This window comes from Balaenoptera ricei, chromosome 15 (genome assembly GCF_028023285.1).
Source record: "Balaenoptera ricei isolate mBalRic1 chromosome 15, mBalRic1.hap2, whole genome shotgun sequence".
In the NCBI taxonomy this organism is placed as follows: domain Eukaryota; kingdom Metazoa; phylum Chordata; class Mammalia; order Artiodactyla; family Balaenopteridae; genus Balaenoptera; species Balaenoptera ricei.
Window position 1 is genome coordinate 7,785,232 of NC_082653.1, and position 24,018 is coordinate 7,809,249.

General features: G+C 43.5%; 1 protein-coding gene across 1 annotated transcript in view; it reads right to left on the reverse strand.

Annotated features, from left to right (window-relative positions):
• The window catches only part of DOK5 (docking protein 5), a 153,551-nt gene that overhangs the window by 8,782 nt on the left and 120,751 nt on the right, over window positions 1-24,018 (reverse strand). Inside the window, exon 7 of the mRNA XM_059896161.1 lies at window positions 709-829. Within this exon, the coding sequence (XP_059752144.1) occupies window positions 709-829 (121 nt within the window). The remainder of the gene's footprint in view (window positions 1-708; window positions 830-24,018) is intronic.

The following is a 24,018-nucleotide window of genomic DNA, read 5'->3' on the forward strand; positions in this document are numbered from 1 at the left end:
ATAGGCCTATTCATTTCTTTGAAGTTATATATATACAAGGTATCCTTATACATAAAACACACAAAGATACATTTGAAAGGATAAGAAAACGTTTTAACATTTTTCTAATTGTTCCCCTGGTCCCTCCATGGGCCGTTCTGTACCCTCCTCCAGAGATCACTTTTCTGGAAAAGGGGCCTCTCAGGATTGGCTTAGAGTCACAGCAGAAGCAGAGCCCAGGGCTCCCCGTCCCGCACTCCGTTCCCCTCCCAGGAGAGCGTGGGTCCCCAGCTTGAGAGTCACGAGCATCACACAGTCGGGGCCGGGCCCCACCCCCCGAGGTCCTGAGGGGGCCTGAACGTCCGCACCGCCAGCGCGCGTTCCCAAGGAGTGCCGAGCTGCTAGTCATCAGTCCGCTCGACTATTTCCCCAAGCGTGGGCCAGACCTCGTGCCCAGACCCCGTGTAGGTTGTTAGAAGTGCACGCTGCCCAGCCGCTCCCTACACCTTAAAATCTAGCATCTCTGGGGTTGAGGGCCCAAGAATCTGCATTTTAAACAATTCCCCCCAAGGACACTGCGATACAGTGTAAGTGACGGGGAGTGAGACCTCGACGGGGGCCAGGCTCTGGGAGGAAGGGGGCTCACCAGCCTGGCGTGCAGCAGAGGTGAGGAGCTGAGCCCTCTCCCCCCCCCCCCCAACCCCCCGCACACAGTCCGCCCGCGCTCACCTTGCAGGCGGTAGAGCTGCCCTGTGCTGTGCTGCCGCGTGATGTGCTGCCAGTAGGCGCTTCGAGGCAAGGGCACCATGGTGCTCAGCGAGGCGGCCCGCTCACTCATCCTCATCTGGAGCTGTGTGAAGGAAGAGAGCGTGTGTCAGCAACCCCGGGGCCGCGAGAGACCTGGCCCAGGGAGCTCCACGCAGGGAGCTGCAGAAGCTCGCCAGCTGGCCCGTCAGCCAGTCGGCGCGTACGGCCCCGTGGTGGCGGTGGACGCCGGTCGCTTTCACTGACTTCGCAGCATCCGTTCTTCAGCCGGCTGGCAACAGCGCATTGATTTTCCTTGGGGGAACTTCCCTCCAATTCAGCTCAACCGATCCGGTCATGGTCAGACCCCACCACTGATTCTAGGGGTGGCCCGGTGACCTGCGTCAGGCCAATAAGACACAATCCCTGGGGACATTTATTAGGACTTTTGTGGAAGAGAGAATCGGTAGAGGTAAATTAAGGGGTTTTTCTGCCTGTTTTTTTTCACTGCTGAATCCCAGGGTCTAGATTATTTCTGGCACGTGGTAGATGCACAAGAAATACCCGTTGAATTAAATGTTTATGAGCTTTCTTGTGGGGTTGCTGAGAGGACAGGAGATGGGCCTGGAGCCTATCTTGGAACAATAAAGGGAGAACATGCCAGTCATTGGACACTATTCCAAAGGAGACAGCCAAGAAAAGGAGGGGAGAGTCCCGACAAGCTCCACTGAGACCTTGGATCCTACCTGAACCAAGAGACTAGCCTGGGACTTCTCAATTATACAAGCCGATTATTTCTGTTCAGTTTAAGCTGATTTGAGTTGGGTTCTATCACTAGCATAAGAAAAAGAGCCTTGTCTGCCCCTACAAGCACCTGATCCGCATTCCAGACACTGAGGGAGGAAGAGGAAGTCGTAGCTTTTGGCACCAAACATCTAGGAGTATCCATCCTGAAAGATACAGTGGCCTGTATCTTTCGCCCCAGGTCCTTGGGGAGTAGTCAGTGGCCTGTCCGAACACATCGGGGGGAAGATTCAAAGAGAAGACAGCTTAGTGGGATGGGCAGGAGGTGACTAGAAGGCAAATGGGGACAATGCACGAGGAAGAGTGGGTGGGGCTCATGATTTGAGGCAGCTGTCCAGCCACCCTCTCCTCTACGCCCTGATCTAGACACAAGCATGATATACTTTTATTGTGTCATAACATGAGAAATGACAATTCACAATGTTTGATTCCCTGGAATTGCTTGAATACCAAATAACCCACCCCAGTCTTATAAAAATGTGCTCACGGATACATGGATTTATACAGGGATGGGCATTAGGATACAGTTTGCAATCATGGAAAACTGGGGGCAACTTAAGTCTCCATCACTCAGGACCTGGTTAATTGCAGAGATACATTGGAATATTTGGCAACTGCAAACCAGAGGAAGGCAGATTTACATCAACTAAAAAGGAAACATTTACATATGGTATCATTAAGGAAACAGTGAATCAGACCACTCTAGTAGAATGCCATTTTAATTGCTCATATGAGGAAGGCTGGCATTAAATATTTATCCATTTGGGTTCATTGAGATGATACCTGCTTAGCACTTGCCTAGCACAAACTAGGTGCAGGAAAAAATGGAGGATATTATTATGATGAGTATAAACTGCAATGCCCACTGAAAGATCTTTTTTTAAGAGAAAACTCCCCACTCTACACATCTCATTAACATGGTAGTTCCAGGCATAATATCTGCATATTCACTCAATAAAGCCAAAATAATATGAGGCTTCACACTCTGGAGAACAAAACTCATTGTAGTTGACGAGACTGACATTTTAAAAAAAGAGTATAACCATCTTTCTAAAGACAATTTTAATTTATATGTCTTGCATTTACATGTGATGGATTGGATTCTTTATCACAATAGCACAATTACCAAAATGAGTCTCCAAGTAGAATTACATAGCACTAGGTTTCATGGGGACATTTTTTCCTAAACATGTCCTGTTAAATCAAAAGGGCAAAAAGCTGAAAACAAAAGCTAGTAGAGAAGTTCTGTGGCTGTTTCTCTACTTCTGCAGAAACGAAAGTCTCGAAAGTTTAAGAGCAAAAACCAAAACCAAACAAACCAAAAAAATCTATTTACCAGTGACTTCTGGTGACATTCAACCTCAATAACATGGAATACAAGAAAATAAAGAGAGGAAAAGCACTGAATTCTCAAAGTACTGCTTATAATATTTTCTTAATATAAAGGGATTATATTTAATGTAATAAAAATTTTAATATAAAGCAAATATTTGGGAAATAGCTGTCAAATTCAAATTACTCACTATATTACTGTGAATATATTTCTGCAACCCAGCATGATCTGACTGTATTTTTAGAAAGCTTATTTAGGAACAAAAATAAAATGACACTAATGTCATGTGTCACAGAGAACATTACAAAGCCAGGTTCTCTGTTTCTTCCTCAAACCTTTGAAACAATATATAATTTTATGAAAGAGGCATTTTAACTGTCTTTGGAGAAAAATGCTGAGAAAAGTCTTCTTATTTAACAATGCAAAAATGTCTGAATTCTCAAAGATTGAGAAGACTTAGGAAGTCATGTGGTGAAGAGTCTAGCTGGAAGGTGTCCGCCCTCATGCTTCTTTTTTGTTTTTTATTTCACATATATCATATCTTTTTTATAACTTATTTTCTTCACCTGAACAATGTACTGTTAGCATGTTGGCATTTTCTACAACAGCATTTTTAATGTCTACATAGTATTCCATTATATGGCCGTATTTGTTTTTGTTTTTGTTTTTTAACATCTTTATTGGAGTATAATTGCTCTACAATGGTGTGCTAGTTTCTGCTTTATAACAAAGTGAATCAGCTATACGTATACATATATCCCCATATCTCCTCCCTCTTGCGTCTCCCTCCCACCCTCCCTCTCCCACCCCTCTAGGTGGTCACAAAGCACCGAGCTGACCTCCCTGTGCTTGCCCTCATCCTTCTTTATTGCTTTAAGTGACCCTTCCTCTCTGAGCTTGCTACCCTTCCCATCTCAGGCTGCACTATGACGGGGGCCTGCCATTTCCACCCACCTGTGGTGCCTCCCCCCTGCCCCCTTCCCACCACTGCCTTGATCCCTAAGCCTGAGAGCTCCCTCCACTCCTCACCTGGCTGACACCTACCTTCCCTTCAGGAGGTAGCTCAGGAATCACCTCCTGACAACTCTGCCCCCTTAATGACACAAGGTGCTCCTACCAGACATCCCACAGCCCTGCTCTTACTCTGATCATTTCACTGTTTTGTGACAGCAGCTAAACTAGCCCACCTCCTCCTGTAGCCCATGCACTCCAAGAAAGTGGGGATTATATCTTTTATCTCTGTGTCCCCGACACCTATGTGGGGCCCCCAAAGGCTGAACAAATAGAGGATGGATGAATGAGCCAGTGAACCCAGCTCTTGCCCAGGGAGTAAATCCTAATCAACCCAGCCAATCAGAAGCACTGTTGGCCCAGAGCCGGATTCCTGCTGAAGCTCCAGGTCCAGGTTAAACTAACGTGGTTCTCGGGGGCTGTGGGGAACGTCGTAATAAGAAGGCATCATTCTAGAGACGCAGACGCAGAGAATGGACTTGAGGACACGGGGAGGGGGAAGGGGAAGCTGGGACGAAGTGAGAGAGTTGCATGGACATATATACACTGCCAAATGTAAAATAGATACCTAGTGGGAAGCAGCTGCATAGCACAGGGAGATCAGCTCGGTGCTTTGTGAGCACCTAGAGGGGTGGGATAGGGAGGGTGGGAGGGAGATGCAAGAGGGAGGGGATATGGGGGTATATGTATATGTATAGCTGATTCACTTTGTTATAAAACAGAAACTAACACACCATTGTAAAGCAATTATACTCCAATAAAGATGTTAAAAAAATAAAAAATAAGACTGCATCATTCTACTCTGCCATTCAAGTGATAAGCAGAAGCAGGGCCTCGGGGAAAGACCTGCTTATGTGCGTATGCACAATCGGTCACGACAGTCCGATGGCGGGGGAGTTCAGCTCTACACGTTTATTCATTCTACTAACAGTGTTACTCAAGATCCCGCCAGGGAAGAAAAACAAGGCTTTGTGAATGTCAAACAAATGCCTTCTTGTACTTCAATACTCAAACTTTCCCCCTAAACAACAGGGATGCACGTTAGGTCTCTTCCTAAACCAGCCTGAGCGAGTTCTGACGCTGCCCGGTGGCCTGAGATAATCCATCAACGGACGTAATTGATTGGGTTTCAAGGACACACAAAGCATTGTGGTGCCGAGGGTGGCAGGGAGCCGACCGTGGAGTGGAGACCCGTGCTCCCGTTCAGGCTGTGCTCCACGTGAGCTGTGTGACACGGGACACATCCCTCCCCGCGTTTAAGCCTCAAAATCTCCTCTCTCATGGAACATCCCTTCCTAAGGAGACAGACAATAAAACTAAACAAATAAAAAAGAAAAAGACTGCCATAAAAAGGAATGAAGTCCTGACACACGCTACAACACGGATGAAGCTGAAAACTTGATGCTGAGTGAAAGAAGCCAGTCACAAAAGACCACATCGTGTACGATTCTATTTATATGCGATGTCCAGAACCGGCAAGTGCAGAGAAAGCGGATCGGTGGTTGCCTAAGGCTGGGCGGATGACGCCTAAAGGAGATGGGTTTCTTTCTGGGGTGATGAAAATATTCTGGAGTGGACTGCAGTGATGGTTTCACAATTCCGTGAATGTCTTAACACCATTGAACTGTACGGTTTAAAAGGGTGTATTGTATGGTATGTGAATTATATCTCAGTAAAGCTGTCCTCAAAAAACGTTAACATAAAATCACATCGTAGTATGTGCTACATGGACTATTTTCTTAAAAAGCATGATGTAATGACGTAGTGGGTGGCTACTTCCTGTCAAGCAGTGGCAGGGAAAGTACCATTTAAATTTGCGTGACAACTGGATAAAGCACGGCTCCCCATCATTATCATCGTCAACAACACAGACAGATCCTTTTAACACCCTCCCAATACTCACAGTGAGGGAACTGCTCATTGTCAAGGCTCTTTTCTCATAATAATGGGCAAATCATATCAACCCTCTTGGGAGAGAAAACATTCTAATGACCGCTATACGTGGCGTGTCAGCAAGAAAAACAACCATCCTGTCCACTGCCAAGCACAGTTTTGGTTTCTTCATCCTTCATTTGGTTTGGCTGACACACTTACCCGTTGCTTGTGCACTTCTTTTATGAGTCTGAGACCAGGCGTGCAGCAGTGGCGAGTCTCTGCCACAACACTGCACCACACCGTCCTTCTCTGGAATCCATCTGTTTTTACAACAGAGCATTGTGTTTTGCAAAACTGAACAGCACGACAGGATGCTACAATCAGTCCATCGTGAGTATGCTCATATGCTGCGTATGTGACGTTGTTCTGGATCCATTCGGAAACCAGCACAAATCATCACAATGGCAAACCGATGACGACTTCACGACCTAATTCCCTCCTCATCAGACTCTTAAACTTCCACCGGGCTGCCCCTTAAAGTAACTCAAGTGGGGTGTCTGCCAATAGCCACTCTGCATATGCAAACTCAACCTGGGCCCTGAAGTCAATATGCATATACTCTGCATATGCAAACTCAACCTGGGCCCTGAAGTCACCGAACAAGGACACGGTTTTGACAAGATTGTGCTGCGAGTCACAGTTACATTGACGCCGAATGTCTGCTCAACATGAGACTTCCAAAACTCATCTGATGCTGGTAGTAGCTCTCAGTTCACGGAAGTATATATAAACCAACTTATTTTCTCTCGGTATTTTAAGCACAACACGTGCACAAAGTTGAATCAGAAGGAACAATTCAGTCCGAGAGAGAAAAAGTAAAACTAGGTTCTAAAAGAAACCCGCACTTCAATGTCTTTCTCTCATTCCACCCAAACTCAGCTGTACCAGTGACACCACCCTTCAACTCACCAACATTCTCCACTCGGCTTCCTGAACTATGCCTTCATGTTCTGCCTACATATTCTCCTGTGAAAATCACATTTGGCAATAGACTCTACCTATGCTTTCTGGACCCTGGGTAAGCAGTTCTCCAGGCTCTCCAACTTTAGCAAGCAAGAATCATCTGGAGGGCTCATTAAAATGCAGATTCCTGGCCCGCATCCCCACTGTGGATGGGGGATTTGCATTTCTCCCAAGTTTCCAGATGATTCAGATTGTACTGGTCCAGGGACCACACTTTGAGAACCACTGTCCTATGCTATTTATCACCTTTGGACCGATAACTCTGGGAAAAAGTTTTCCACCGTAGTAAGACCCCAAACTCCGGAGTCAGGAAACCAGGGTTAAAGTCTGGAATCTGCCACTAATAACTGTATGGCTGTAGGCTAGTTATTTAACCTCCTTTAGTCATTAATATCACGTCAGTAAAAAAAAAAAGAAAGGAAAAAAAGTTCCTCCTTTGCAGCTAATTCCAAGAACACACATGACTCATCGTAGGGTTCCATCAATGTTAGCAATATTTCTAATTAGCCCTATGTCAATCAAAATACTATCTTTACCAAGAGTTCCGAACAAGGTCCTAATAGGAACATTCACATTTTCTTTTTAAACCTAAATATTTGATACTGGACTGTGTTTCTGGCTTGAGGGGAGAAGTTTTTAAAAGTTTTCAGGCAACAACAAAAAAGCCACACATCAAATCAAATAAATAAATATGCTTAGAGAATATATTTAATCACCTGATCCAGTTGGGATACAATGAATTTAATGAACAAGCATGAATGAAGCTCTTACTGTAAACATGGAACAAGTGTAGGAACAGGAGAAAATCCAAGAGGCTCTATGGTCCCCCCTCCCCTTCCCCGAGAAATTTATATTCTCCAAGGCAGCTTTATCTTTGGATTTGGTAGTATTTTGCTGACACCTAAGAGGAGGGGATGGGAGAGTCCACATTTTTATGATATGTATTACCCATTTTTAAAAGTTGTAATAAATTGTATTCTTTCTTAATATATTGATATATTTTTATTACATCAGGAAATACAGAAAAGAATACAGATAGATTTGAAATAATCATTTAGAAAATGTCTTAGAAAAAAATCACTTAGAAAAAAACAAAAACAGAGAAAAAACAAAAACAAAGAAAGAGAACTTTTAACATGTTAATGTTTTCTTTAGGCCTTTTTAAAAAATGTGAATACATGATGTATATTTAACACAAACTGCAGGATAATGTATATACTGTTATACCGTCCTCTTTTTTATTTAATAAATTATAAATGTATCCTAATGTTCCTAAATACTGCCATCTTCTATACTGTCATTTTAAAGTCTGCATCATAGCCCATCCTTTTGTTGTACTATACTTTATTTGTTCATTTCCCTAACCATTTTTAATTCACCAGCTAAGATAACAGAATTAAACTGTGACCCAGTCTCCTTTATAACATTTTTTTCCCCGCTAACCACAATTTTTATCCTGAGACCCACTTTATCGACAACTATTCCAATAACCAATTTTTAAAGGAATTTTAAAATTTAATTTTAATTTACATGTCAAATTGGATTTTAGACTGACTCAAAAATTACTTTTAAATGTGATTAACATCAGAATGGTAGATGAGTTGGTAATTTCATTTTATTCTTAAACAAAGCAGTCTTACCTTCACATTATTGTACATCCACGCAACAGACTAACCTGTTAGCCATTAAAAAGAAAAGGGTAGATCTTTATGAAGTGATATGAAACAATCCTAAAACCAAAGAGCCACCATTCCTTACCTATGTATGTTGGTGGGGAGAGCTCATCATCACTGGGACAGGTTTAAATACCATCTATCCACACTCTGATGATTCTCAAATGCATGTCTGTACCTCCAATCTCTCCCCTAAACCTCAGGCTCCTGTATTTCACAGCCCGCTCCCCACTTCCACCTAGATGTCCAGTAGGCAGCTCTCATCTAACATGTACAAACTGGAACCATCGTTTCTCACACTCCACTCCCCGAAAGCTCTTCCCCTTCTAGGTAAATGGTTCTTCCATTCAACCCATTGCTCTGTTTAAAGAAGAAGAGAAACCTTGGAGACTACCTTGTTTCCTCTCTATCCTACAAGAAAGTTCAACCATCAGCAAATCCTGTTATTCAAAATGTATCCAGAATCCACTTTTCACCACCTCCCTCCCCACCATCCTGACCCACATCATTAGCACTCACCTGGATGTCCAGATGACAGAAATAGTCCCTAACTCTGCTTCTTACTTGTACTCTCGCCTCACCCACCCCCAGTCTTTCCCAAACAGCTGCCAGAGTGCCCCCTTCAAGAGTAAAGCCAGCTTATCTCAGCTTTTCTCAGAACCCTCCAATGACTTCTCAACTGACCCCATGCAAAATCCAAACTCTTGACCACGAATGAAAGGTCATATAGGACGTGGCTCCTACTTATTTCTAGACAACACCTCCTACCCCTCTTCTCATTTCATCTGCTTCAAAGTCATAGCTTTGTACTTGAACATGCAAAGCACAGAGCTGCCTCGGGGCCTTTGCACTTACTGTTCCCTCTGCCTGGAACAGATGTGGCACATATGTACAATGGAATATTACTCAGCCATTAAAAAGAATGAAAAATGCCATTTGCAGCAACATGGATGGACCTGGAGATTGTCATACTGAGTGAAGAAAGTCACACAGAGAGAGACAACTATCATATGATATCGCTTATATGTGGAATCTAGAAGAAAAATGATACAAACGAACTTATTTACAAAACAGAAACAGACTCACAGACTTAGAGAATGAACTTATGGTTACCTGGTTGGGGGTGGTGGGAAGAATGGGGGGAGGGATAGATTGGGAGTTTGGGATTGACATGTTATATGCTACTATGTTTAAAATAGATAACCAACTAGGACCTACTGTATAGCACAGGGAACTCTCCTCAATACTCTGTAATAACCTAAATGGGAAAAGAATTTGAAAAAGAATAGATACACATATATGTTAAAAAAAAACAAAAAAAACAAAAAAAAACTGGCCCTTAGAAATTTCCACTCCTCCCTTCCCGCCCCCCACCCCCCGCCAGAGTATCACCTTATCAGAGCAACAAACCTCCTTCATTCTCTCTACTTTACAATGCAGTCTCCTTCACAGCATTCACCAACTCTTGATACAGTTTTATGTTTATTATCTATTGATGATTGTCTCATTCTCCATAACAATGAGTACACTCTTTGAACACAAGGACTGTTTCTTGTTCTCTGCTGTACTCCTGCTTCCTAGAACAGGGTCTGACACAAAGTAGATACTCAGAAAATGAATGTACTTATTAATACATAGATACCTTTATATCTATCAAGGGATATGATGTTCCGGAAGGATGCAAAAGAAGCTGGTCATGGGTTTGCTTCCGAGGAAGTAAACTGGGGACCTGAGATGAGTAAGCATGGGAAAGAGACTTATTTTACACTGTGTAACATTTTGTACAATTCTATATCATGTGTGAATCAAATATTTTTATCCAAAAGCCTTCTTTTGAAATCTTCAAAGAAATCATAGCTCTTTTCCTCAATTGCATACCATTGCATGCACTAGTTTAAAGAACTCTGAAACTATGCATAAGGCACTGAGCAATGTGTGTAAGTGCCCCCGCTCCTCCAAGAACAGACTTATAGAGAGGAAAGATCTTCCCACTTCACACACTGTCGTTTTATAGGCCCTCCCCAGCCCCAGCCCTAAGCCCCCTGATCCTCTACAGATGACACTTACTAGAAAATGAAAATGAGGGGAATTTAAAAGGAAAGTAGAAAATAGCTCTCAAAGAAGCTTAACCTTAATTTCAAGTTTCTAACCAGAGAGAATTACTCCAACTATCTCATGAATAGTAAACGTGTTTTGAACAGAATCTTTAAAATGTTAGGTTTATTCCTACAAATTCCAGACCAAATGCCTCTCTTAAAAGAGAACAATAGTCTTAGACAATACTTTTTTAAAAAAGACATAAAAATCAAGCATGTGTTTGTGTAGTATGTGATCTATTTACCCAGTTTGAGGTAAATCTATATTTCTGAGGTTTATCAAACACCCTTGTAAAGTTCTAGCAAACTTGTACGGATTGGTGCTGGGAGTAATTCATTGAGATAACTACATTTGCTGCATTCTTTAGGGTTCTTTCTGCTTGATGAAGCACGTTCATTTAATCAATACAAACCGCTTAAAATGCTAATTGCTACGCTAAGTGGCGGTAACCAAATCCTCTGGAAGAGAGACACAAATGCTGTTGAACAAGTTTTGTAATCATTGTGGGTTGACGACAGGAGCTATATCGTCCTCAAGGTGTACAGAGGTCTGCAGAGCGGCTCTTGCGCCCACCTTTCCTCCACCTAATGGACAGGTGCGCTCCCACTTCACTTAGAGGAGTGATTTCTTAAAAGGATCTAGCTTTCTCCAGCGAGAGAGCTTAACCACATGTTCTTGCTTCCGTAAACACATGAAACACCGTGAACATATCCTGCTGAGATGCATGTAAAGACTGGTTAAGGTCCGATATAATTAGACCAGGAGGGAATTATGGCTGCATTGACACCTCTTTTGTCAGCGCAATGTATGTTCACTGAATGATGGGTGTAAGTCTTACTGCGGATTTTTGTATGTATAAAGGGCATCAAAGCACGCGGTCCCACGCTGTGCTCTCTCTAGCTCCAGTGCCATTTCTTCCAGGGACCAAAGAGCCGGATTCTCAGAGTCGCTTCAGAGCCATAGTTCTCCAAGTGTGGTCCCTGGACCAAGCATCAGCATCACCTGAGAACTTATTAGACATTCAAATTCCAATGCCTCACCCACACCTGCCGAAACCCCGGAGGTGGAGCCCATCCACCTGTGGCTTAGTGAGCCTTCCAGGTGACTCTGACGCCCGCAGAAGGTGGGGAACCACTGCCCCAGAGCCCACCTTTTCTGCTCCCTCACCTCATCACCGCCCAGACCACAGACACACTTACCCTCAGGCCCTAGACATTCTCTCTCTTCTACCTCCAAAGCCTCCCAAATTTCCTCCTTCCTTTCAGCTCCCACTGACTCACACCCTGGGCTTTACGTTCCTGTCCTGGCTCTTCACTTACTGACTGTAAGCCATGGAGCCTCAATTTCTCCCTCTGTGAAATGGACCTAATATTGCCAATAAAATGCAAACCATTAAAAAGAATGAATGAGACCAAGGTTGGCAAACTTTTCTGTCAAGGGCCAAATATTAAATGTCTTCGGCTTTGCAGGCCAACCAGTCTCTATGGTGCCAATGAACCCCCTCTTTTATTTCCATGTGAAAGCAGCCATAACAATGTAAAAATGGATTGGGTGTAGTGGTGTTCTAATAAAACTGTACTTACAAAAACAAGCACAGGCTAGATTTTGCTCATCAGCCGTAGTTTGCCAACCCCTGAATCAGACCTATGCTACATGACTTTAAACTACTCCCATGAGATATTTACTGTTGAATGAGAATACCAGGGGGTAGTTTCTTCAAATGTGTAATATGATCACGATTTTGTAAAATCAACAATGACCCCCAAATACCCATATCTTGTGTAGGTATCTATGTGTGTGTCTATCCACCTCTGTGTGTATGTAGATGTCGATTTCTGTGTAGGATTATATGGGTATGGAGGAAAACAAGGAAAGGTAAGTGCACACTTTTAAGTTTTAGGAGTTGCTAAAGAGGGGAAAGAGGCATGCAAACCAATAATAAAAGGGAAAAAACAGAGCACAAATCATCTTCTATACGGTTATATTTTTGCAGTTAGTTAAAATTTCCATACATGTGTTTGTGTAAAAATAAATTAAATAGGATTCAAAAAACCAATCCCGATCTGCAAGGATAGTTGTGAAAATTAAACAAAATAAAGCATGCAGACACTCAGCGTCGAGCCAGATGGAGCTGCTCATTCCAACTTTAATTATCCCTCAATTAGACGAAGCCTCCGAACTCAGTTTTCCGTTCACGCTCTCCCTGCCTGCGTCCCTGCCTCCCCCTCACCCCTTTCAGTGAATTCTGCACTTGGCATTCTTTGGTTCATTCACTCCCTCATTCCACACATTTATATACTCCGGGCATCATTTACAAGGCATGCACTCTGCTGGGGGCTGGAAACTTAAATAAAACACAGAACCTCTGTTTCCCCCAGGATTTTATAGTAAATGGCCAGAGAGCTAGTTTAAAGCCCAGCTTAGGTCACATCACCATCTGCCTGCACAATGGTGTCCCCTACTCTACAAAAGAGAGCAGACCCTCTTGTAAGCAGAGCTCTCCTTCCCGTGGTGGAGAAGATTCCACATCTATGCTCACATACCTAGTGTCTGGTGTGATTCGTATGATGGCACTTAATAAAAAGTGGCTGAATAACTGAATCACTGATGGACACACTGGCTGACTTGACTGAAGAGATGAACCTGTAAGTGGATGAGAAACCTCCCTCATCTTCCATCCCCTTGCCATCTTATCCTCTCTAACTCCCAAGTCAACATTAGCAACGCAGGTGGACTTGGATTTAGTAGGTGCCAGACACGATGTCAGGAAACCACAGGCATTATCCCACCCAGCAAGGTATGTACTAATACAACCTCCTCTTTCACAGGAAGGGGAACAAACACTACAGGTAGTGAAGTGACCTGCCCACGGACACTGAGCTGGTAAAGATGCCCAGCCAGGATGTAAGACCTGGCCTCCTACTGCAGAGCTAAAGTTCATATCAGAATCCTGTGTATGTCTCAAGAAAGCACAGAGGATGTCATGAAGACCTTAAAGGATGGGCTCATGTTCTGTTCATAGTGATAAAAGGCATCTGAATTTTGGAAATAAATTTTATTTTAGAAATAAAATTTTCAAAGCTTAGAGAAATGGCAAACAGTCGAAGGAGGTGCAAGGAGGTGGGAACACCCATGGAATCTTGAGGAGCAGAATCTCCCAGTGATTCTCCCAGCCCTTGGAGCCCTCACCGTCCCAGGGGGTCTTTGCTCAAGTGAAAATCAACCATCTGCCAAACAGGTGGCCATCCTCGGCTTTCTCATGAAACCCACGCTTCTGGGCTGCCGAATCCAGCTCTGACAGATGTTTGGCAGGAACCACCCAAAGAGCTGTCTTCACTTTCTCCAGCTCCTCTCCCTTGTTCTGACATTTGGAGCAAAAGTGATGGGTATTCCTATCATCAAAGTGTTACCGAGATATCACAGAATATTACTGAACTGTCAAGGAAATAGAGCGAGCAGAGGCTTACTTCTTGAATGTTACAAAAACACAGAGAGAGAGAGAGAGAGACAGACAGAAAAGAAAAAGTGAGCAGGAGAGAAAGATTGCTAAGGGAAAAAATGCAGCAGACCCTACTTGGTGAGCAGAACTCTGGTTGAAACAATGCCTCCACTGTTGCCCGCAGCTTTGATAAAGCAGACTGTTAGCGGAATCAACCATTTGGGGCCAAATTTCCAAATACAGCATTTTGCTGAGCACCAGATGTGCTCCAATGGTTACTTGCATGGGGAATGAAAGTGATTTGCATCAATTTACTCCGAGCCATTTGAGTTCTCAGCCATATGCATAAAATAGAATCATCCCTCCCTTTGCTTCTGGTAACTTTTTACAACTCCTTACCGAGGAAACCCTCTCCCCCACCTGTACAATGAAATTAATAACCTCCGGGACTATTTTCCCCAGCCTCTCAGAGCAGACTTGCTTGGAACCTGCGCCTTGTTTTGGCACTGGGAGGGAATGCGATTTGGGATTCCGGCTTCATTTTCCTTTTTCTCTATGCTCATAAAATTGTCTATTCAACCCCTATTTTGCTCATTCAACAAAACTTTAGTAAACCCTGTGCCAGGCCCTGGGATGACTGCAGACACATGGGGCCTAGTCCCCTCCCCTCCAGAGGCCCAAAGCTGTGAGGGGAGCAGGCACTTACTCGGAGGCCAGGTTTTCAAGTTGATGCAAAGGCAGAACTCCCACGTGTTCAGAGTGAACCTTTAAACTCAACACCTCACACTCAATAGAAGCAGGTGCTTTAGTGACAAGATGCCACGTGCATGTCGGAACTGGGACCGGTGAGGGAAAGAGTGTCTATGGTTCACTTTGAGCAAGTTCACTGAGTGGAGTGGTGGGCTGGTGAGCAGAAAGGCCCGGACCACATCGATGTGCTGTACTTCGTTTTGCTGCCCTTCGCATTGCAAGGTGACTGTAACGAACCCTGTGCATATGTACAAGGTCATGCTGAGTGCTTGGCCCTGCTGAAGCCAAGCAGGAGGCAGAAACCTTACCTCAGTCTGATGCTGCCACATTTACACAAACACCAGCCGTGTCACGGAAGCAACAAACGCCAGCGCTCAGCCTCATCACGCAAATTCCTGATGCCACCTGTGCGTATCTCCACTGCTGCATGGTGAGTCTCTTTCTCCTGGCCCATCCCATGCCGGTTTGTGTGAGTACAAGGGGAATCACTGTAATGGCTCACGTTTGCTGCATCTTGCTACGCCTCTCCTAGGTGCCTCCCACGCTCTAGCTCACGTGAACCACACAACAATGCGAGTCGTAAACACTACTGCTGTCGCCCGCATATGACGTATGAAGTAAACAGGGCAAAAGGAGGCCAAGTTGCATAGCTCAGAAGTGACATTCCATCCTGGACACACTGACCCATCAAATTCTTGCCCAGACTTCAAGCAAAACCTGTCCTATCTTTAGAGCTGGTTTCCCAACCTCTCGCAATTGACATTTTAGTCAGGTTGTTCTTTGCTGTGGACTATACGATCCTGTGCATTATAGCATGTTTAGCGGCGCCCCTGACCTCTATGCACTGGATGCCAGCAGCTTCCCACCTCCAGCCCCCTGCCCAGTGCTGACAGCCAAAGAAGACTCCAGCTATTGCCATATGTCTCCTGGGATGCAATACCACTCCCCACTGAGAACCACTGGCTAAGGGTAAGTATCCTGGTTGCATCCTGTTTACATCTGTTACCCAGGCATAACTCTTGACCAAGGCCAGCTTCAGGGGCTATAACTGTGCAGTCACACAGGGCCCCATGCTTGATTAGATGCTCTGCTATCACCATCTTGAAAATCTTAATAATTTTTGAACAAGGGACCCTGCGTTTTCATTTTTGAACCAGGCCTACAAAGTACATAGCCAATCCTGCTCTTAATAGGATCAGACTTGACTCTCAAAAGCGTCCCAGCTTGGGAAAAAATTCCTATGGTCACCCTTCTGATTATACATAACAGAGCCTTTAAAAGCTCATCAGGTAATTTTTGCCTTATTGATCTGAAAAATACAAAAGCCTCGTTTACTCTTCTGTAACAGATCACACCGTGACACTCATGCTTATAACTTGTTTGCATTTTCCATCATAAACTACGAGATACGTATCTACCCTGACATCTTCCCCAGTAAGAGCCAGAGAAATGGCCAGAATCTTCCACAAAAAGAGATTATCCGGGAAACAGATGTCTTGGCAAAAATTTAAAGGACAAGAGGTATGTGTGGTTCTCCTAAACCAGGGGCTGCAAACTTGAATATTTAAATGGGTCATGCAGGAATCAGATATGAATAAAACCTTCTGGTTACTGAGACAACAAGAAATGACAAGAACTATAAAAAACTGAAGAGCAGTCAGCACCTCAAAATGGTAGTTGCTATTCAATTTTGACTCAGGCAGGCACCGTGTTACCAGATATTCTCATTTTTTTCAAAAGACAGAACTATTATTTTATGTGAAACCTTCCATTTTAAACACTGGGAACTAATTTAATCTCTAAAAAATATCATCTGTGCCAATACCTTGTAGACCAAACAAAAACTGGTCTGCATGTGCCCGCTGATGACACCTGCCCTGCAATCTTTGACAGTCTTTGCTCCTTTTCCCTGCTCTGGCCATTTGAGACATCTACCTAAGTTTTCTTGCTGCCTGAAGGCAAGCCAGTAGATAACTTTACCCCTCCCTCTTGCTACTTACATACTGGAGGAGGATTTGTATTTCATGCTTGGACAGGTCAATGAATATTTGAGCAGGAACCTATAAAGTGGTCAATTTCCAGTTCTGCAGAAGCAACTGACTGAATCTCCCCCAACATGTTGAAACTTCCATAGTTGGTGACGACCTCTCATCCTGGCACCTCCTCCGAATGCCCTCTCCATGCTGCGCTCTGGTTGTCCGATTCTGGTCACGCCCAATGCTTTAATATCATAAGAAAAAAACAGCCATACAAGGCAAAGTATGTGTCCGCTGGTGCGACCAATAGCAGGAACCTCTACTGAAGGATGTCTATGGTATCTCTAAAAGTGACTGATTCTGGTTAAAATCATAAGTGGACTCTGATTTTACTGCCAGGTATTTGAGGTTATTGCTTTTTCCTTTGGCAAACTCCTAGGAGAAGAAGTGAATCCACGCGGCTTGGAGGGAAGAGATTAGTTTAAGTAAGTGCATTTGTATCTAATGCCTAAAACCCAGGGTGTAGAGTGGGGGTCAGTGCAGGCGGGAGTAGCAATCATACCTGGCCCCAGGAGGCTAAAATATTTACCATCTGGCCCTTTTCAGAAAATGCTTGCCAACTCTTGGTGGAAATGGATAAATCACTTATTCCCTAACTTCTCAAAATATTAGGTTTAAAATGGCGTTGAACTGATTCCATTCATCGCTCAGTCCCCATCACCATTCCCCTCGCTGGCCTCTGCCATGATTGACATTGGGAAAACCGTCTTCCTCAGCACTGCCCATCCGGTTGACCAGATGCACCCCCTGCTCTCATGTGAATAACAGGTTCACGTCATGACCTGCTGTCTTGCCATCATCACACTTTCAATTTACTGCCTACTTATGGAGCCCCCATTTTAAACATTAATGTTAGCTTTAGAGTTTATAAACAAAGCTACAACCTGCGAGCGACATTTAATTTGTCTCCTTTTCCCAAAGAGGCACAGCCAGCAGCTAAGTAATGACCATGGAAAGGCTACAGGAGCTTCCGGCTTGGAGAGATATTGTATGAAGTCGGGCAGCATTTAATAACCAGGTGAAAGGACCATTAAAACGTGCCACTGCACCTTGCAAGTTATTAGGTTGTTTTAAGAGACCCAGAAGATGACATCTTCCCTGAAATATATAGGAACAAAAGTCATAGCAAATTTAAGGAAGACGCCTGAGTTGCATCTGCATCTATCCTGTCTAAAGAAACAGTTTAGCCCATCTTGCCTATTAGTTAACGTAGGTTAATAGCACTTAGCCTCTTTTACTTTCTCATGAATTCGTGAAGAGTGCTTTGTGACCTATAATTCCGTTAATTTTATTTTAACTGAGTAAGTAGAGCACGGTGGCTAAAGTGTGGACACTGGAGCCAGCAACACCTGGATTTAAATCTTGGCTCCATCACTTCTAGCTGTGGGTCCACACTTCAAACTCCTTAACTATAAAAATGGGATGACAGTGCCCACGTCGATGGAGTCACGTTGAAGGTGAAATGTTAATTCAAGTCTAGAGCTCGGCAGAGTGCCTGGACATAGTAAGTTCTCAATGAATGTCAGATTCATTATCATCTCCAGCAGCAGCAGTCACAGTAATGCACAGCGAACTCTGGTTCATCTGAAAACTCAGCTCAGGCACAAACTTCTCCAAAAAGATGATCTCATCCCTTGATGGAAACCCCATTTCTAGCACCTGCAAACTTCCCTACCAAGCTTTTAAAAATCGTTCTTTCTTATCCTGCATTTTTATGCGTTCAAGTGGGAGAATCCTTCCTCTTTCTCACCAGTATATCCATTCAGTTTGCCATATGCCAGAAGTTCAACTATTTCTGTTCCCGTAAATATAATTATGTAGCTACGGTTTTTAAAAAATTAATGGAAGAGAAAGACATACAGAGAAATATAAAAGCCCCTTCTCAGACCCTCAAACCCCAGTCCTGCTCCCCAAAGGTAACCAACATTACCCAGTACGTTTGTATCCCGCCAGAAGTTCACTCTCTGTGCTGATAAAGCACGTGTGAGTGTGTGAGTGTGAGTGCGAGTGTGGGTGTGAGAGTGTCAGTGTGAGTGTGGGTATTAGTGTCAGTGTGTGTCGGACTCCGCCTACTGTCCTGCCTCTTCCTCATCCATGTGCTTCACACAAGTTCGATAGTACCAAGTGTGACCCTATTTAGCTGCCTCATTTAATTCCTGTTACATCATGTGCCGTAATTTATCTAATTATCCCCTTTGGGTGACATTTCTGTTATTACACACAAGCTCCCCAAGAATAGGAACTTCATCTTCTTCAATCACTTCCCCAGCACCCTGTGTACAGCAGGGCTTATTAGCAAATGTTTGTAAAACAGCGGAATGTAAGCAAAAAGGAAAAACTCCCTCCATTTGTGTCCACATCATCTTTGCTTCCGGTAGTCCATTTTTAGAGTAAATTCCTAGATGTACTATTGCTGAGTAAAGAGACGTGTGAATTGAATTTTGATCAACAGGGACAAATTGCCCTCTAAAGGGGACCAGAGCAAATTGAATCACAGGATTATACTGTTGCATGTTTTGAAGGGTTTAAATCACAACTTCTTATCTAAATTTCAAGCTCCTTTAAAGATGCAAAAAAAAATTATTACATCTTTGCAAAGATCTACTTTGCAAGCAGTAGATAGATGTTCAGTAAAAGATTTTTGAATTATAATTAATATACCAAGCTATGAAAAGCGAGTGGATATTCAGGAGTGGAAAAAAGTTGATAACTGCTTTAAGTAGTACACTAAAAAAAAAAAAAAAAAAAAAAAATCTGTAAGTTAACGCAATTAACTAGGGCTCATAAACAGAAGAAGAGGTAAAAACTGATTTTTTTGTGGGTGTATGAGTGGGGACAGAGTTGTGAGGACTGTTTCTACACATAAAATCCCAGCAGGTGTGGGTCTTTTTCAGTCTGAGTAGTAGTGAAATCGATTCTATGCTTTCTTTGATGCCCTCTATATTAAAAAAAAAAAAGTGTAGACTATCATTGTTTAAAGTAGGTTGAATATAAATTACTTTGGTTTGCAGAACTGTAGAAGAGTTCCACTTGAATTCTACAAATTCATTAACAAATTTTATTTGCAAAACCAAGTCTGGAAGTAAATCAATTAAACAACAACAGAAAAGAGGGGACACAGAAAGAGCTCAGATTAAACTCTCAAACGTGGGAGCACAGTCAGGACCACAGAGGATGGGGGAGACGTCACCCTGGGGTCTGAATGTCACCCCCAGTGGAGCCCGGCCCTGCAGCCCCCAAGGGAGCTGCTAAACTGCCATCATTCTCCACCTTGTCACTCTGGCCTTGAAGGAAGTTCTAAAAATGACAGGCCCGGTCGTGGAATGAGGAACATCCCCACATTGCCACTCCTTGTTCCAAAATTAGACTCTGTTATAGACACTGATCTCCAAGGTGGCAAAAATAGCTGGCTGCTCGGGGAAGTCCCAAACCGTCCCGGCAGAGTTTCCCTGTAGCTGCTCCAGCAAGGCAGCTGGCAGCTCGTGAGCAAACGAGTCCCTGCAGCTCCATCTCATTCAACAGTTAGTCCTTCCCCTAATACCTCAGGCCCGCCCACCCTCTTCTACACCCTACTGAGAATGAATCATAATACACTGAATTTAAAAAGAGAGGAGGTGGGGGAAGAATTATGAGAAACATGATTGCTATCTGGTCCCGAAAGTGCCAAAAGAAACGAGATTTCTTATAACAGTAATTTTTTAACATATACTCTGAGTTGATATGTATTTCTGAAAGGTACTCTGATATTCAGGGTAATTTGAAAATGCTAAGACAGTTCTCAGTGAGGATATAAGAGAAACAGAAGGGCTTTAAAACCCTTCTGGGGAGTAAGGCATTGTAGCCAGAGGTAGAGGTTTAGGAACCAAATAAAAGGATCCTGCATTTCTGGCTCCAACAGTAATGAGCTCTATGGCTGTGGGCAAGTGACTTCACCACTGTGAGCATCTGTTTTCTCGTCTATAAGATCTGGAGAGTGATTCCTTCCAGGTCAAGGGTCATGAATAATACTCCCTTGAATTATAAGACCCATGGGATCATGGGCTTTACCTGTCAATTACTGCTATATCCTACAGCACATAACAGCATATTACGTCCGCAATAAACATTTTGAACGAACTAATAAATGAGAACGAATGAATAAGTCTACTTCACAGAGATATCGTGGTGATTAGAGAAAAAGCGACTAAAGTGCCTGGCCTGATAAGTGGTATGGTTGTTGCTGCTAAAGAGCCTGGCATTTAGCAGATGCTTCATAAATAAATGGCATTATTAGCAACACACCATAAAGCAGGAAACATACTTAAAAGGTAAAATCAAAGCACTAAATAAACATTATTCCAGAAGTTTGCATGGTATGGGGACAGACACTAAGGTGGCCCCCTGATCTCCTCCTCCTCCAGGTGCGCACGCCCTTGTGTGGTCCCCTCCCTCTCGTGACCGTGGGAAGGACTTGTGACTTGCTTCCAACCAATAGCCTATGACGGGATGATGGGATGTCACGCCATGATTAGGATACATAGGATTGTGGCCCCCATTTTGCAAGGAGAGTCTTGCTGGCTTTGATGAGGCAAGTGGCTATGTTGGGAAGCCCACATGACAAGAAGCTGAGGGTGGCCCCTGGGAGCTAAGGATGGCCTCCATCCACCAGCCAACAAGAAACTGAGGCCCTTGATCCTGCAGCCCCAAGGAACTAACTTCCACTAACAACCACTGTGAGCTTGTGAGTGGGTCCTTCCCCAGTCTAACCTTAAGATGAGACTAGAGCATCTCAGCCTTGTGAGAATCTGAAGCCAGGGGCCCATGTAAGCCATGCCAACATTCTTGACCCACGGCAACTATGAGATAACATACGTGTGTTGTTTTAGGGTGCACAGTTTGTGGCACTTTGTTACACAGCAACAGAAAACTTAGACATGTAGTAACATAGGCAGGACATCAACTGGCCACAGCATGGCTAGCAAATGCCCAGAGAAGGACCACTTGCTGAGTGACAATGGAGAGTGGTAGGGACTGTGGAGAACTGAAGATCCCCATTCTATCTAAAGAGGGAAGGCACCACCAGGCATATCCGATGGTTGCCACATGGGGGTGTGAGATCAGTGTGGCCTTTTCACTTTTTAAGATATTACAGAAATCTGAGTTTTATGTGAAACCTCTTAACTTTTAAATGTCAGCCATTAATTTGGAATTTTTAGAACAGCAGTGACCTGATCACATGCAGGGCAAAGAAAACGTGTCTAGGGGCTTGATTCCGAGACAAAGTGTAAAGTGGGGTTATCCCAGCACACCTGCTCCAAATTGGAGCCCCACTACTTCCCAGCTGGTGGTGCTGGGCCCTCCATCCAAGGGTCATTGGGAGGGTTAAAAAGTACACACAAAGTCCTTAAAATACTGTCTGCTACAGAGTAGAGACACGATACGTTTTTATTATTATTGATATTATTATTGTATTAGTTACCTATAGCTGTTGTAACAAATTCCCACAACACTGGTGTGTAAAACCACACAAATTTATCCCCTTATGGCCCTGGAGGCCAGAAGTCTAAAATCAGATTCACTGTGCTAAAGTCAAGGTGTCGGCTGGGCTGGTTCCTTTCGGAGGTTCCAGGGGAGAATCCATTTCCTCGCTTTTTCCAGTTTCTAGAGGCCACCTATATCCTTTGGGTCACATCTCTTTCTACCTTCAAACCATCAGCACAGACCCTTCAAAAATCTCTGTCTGTCCCTCTGCTTCCATTGCCACATCACCTTCTGTCTGGCTCTCACTCCTCCGGCTTCCTTCTTACAAGGACCTTGTGATGACACTGGGCCCACCTGGATAATCCAGGACAATCTCCCCATCTCAAGAGCTTTAACTTAATCACGTCTGCAAAGTCCCTTTTGCCATATAAGGTAATGTTCACAGGTTCCAGGGATTAAGGTAGGAAAGATTTGGGGGAGCTATTGTTCAGCCTATCGCAATAATAACTATAATGATGATGATAATAAAATAAAAGTTATTATTACTATCTGACCCACAAGTCTCCTCTTTATGACTTCTGGGATTCAAGGTCATAAGTCTGATCCAAACCCCTTCACTCAAGGCTGCAACTTCAAACTGTCATGCGTTCCACAGTGAAGCATTCTGTCTTGGGAGTTAGTGGCAGCTAACAGTGGGTTAGGGCTTCCTAATAATGAGGTTAGCTTCACCATCTTTCTCCATTCGTGACTTTGACCATCTCAGAGAAGCAAGCCAGTAGTGGCATAAAGGCAATTCCTAGTCAAGAATAGAGCCAATCTGTGTGGGTCCACTCCCAGGGACCAGAAAATGCAAAACTCTAACTTAGGGGCTTTAGTATCACCTGCATTTGTTTCATTTTAGCACAGTATCTGTTTTCTCCCCTAATCAGAGATGGATTGAAGGATGTTGATTTTTAAGCATTTCACAATCCCCAGTTTAACTTCCTTGAGATTCAGATCCCGTTTTGAAGCTTACTCATTTCCATCTAAAACAGGATGTGTTTACTTTTAAAAGCATTCATTTTATAGAGCTTGTTAAGCATACAGCAAATTAAGAGCAAACAACATTATATTCCAGTTAAATCTGCAAAAGGATGATCTGAACGAATCACTCATACTCCTGATTAATTTTTAGTGGAAGTAATGAGGAGGCTGTAAATGGAAAAACATGTGCGTGCAGAACCTGCTTTTCAAGTAGATACCACTGTATGCTAATCGATGGCTTTACAAAAAGGTAACCTTAAAAAAAAACTTCTTCAGACCTTTAAAGGCATCTTGTGTAGCTCACAACTTTAATGCAATGACATTGCCCTGTAAGTTCAAAACGACTTGAATTCTGCTCCCTCCCTCCTTCTCTCCCTCTCCCTCTTTCTTTCTCCCTTCCTTCCTTCCTTCCTCTCTCTCTCTCTCTTTCTTTCCATCCATGCATTTACCTACCTCTAGTACAATATCCAGAATTGGGAAGCATATGGGGAAATGGATACCAAGACTATATTAGTTCAGAAAGAACATTTCTAAATGGTTGGGGAAAAAATCAGAAGAAGAATATTTCGTGATATGTGAAAATTACATGAAATTTGAACGTCAGTGTCCATTAATAAAGCTTCTTCTGGAACAAAGCCATACCCACTTGATTCCATATTACCTATGCTCGCTTTTGCTTTATAATGGCAAAGTTAAACAGTTGCAGCAGAAACCATCTTTGACCACAAAGCCTAAAATATTACTATCTCGCCCTTCACTAAAGTTTTGCTG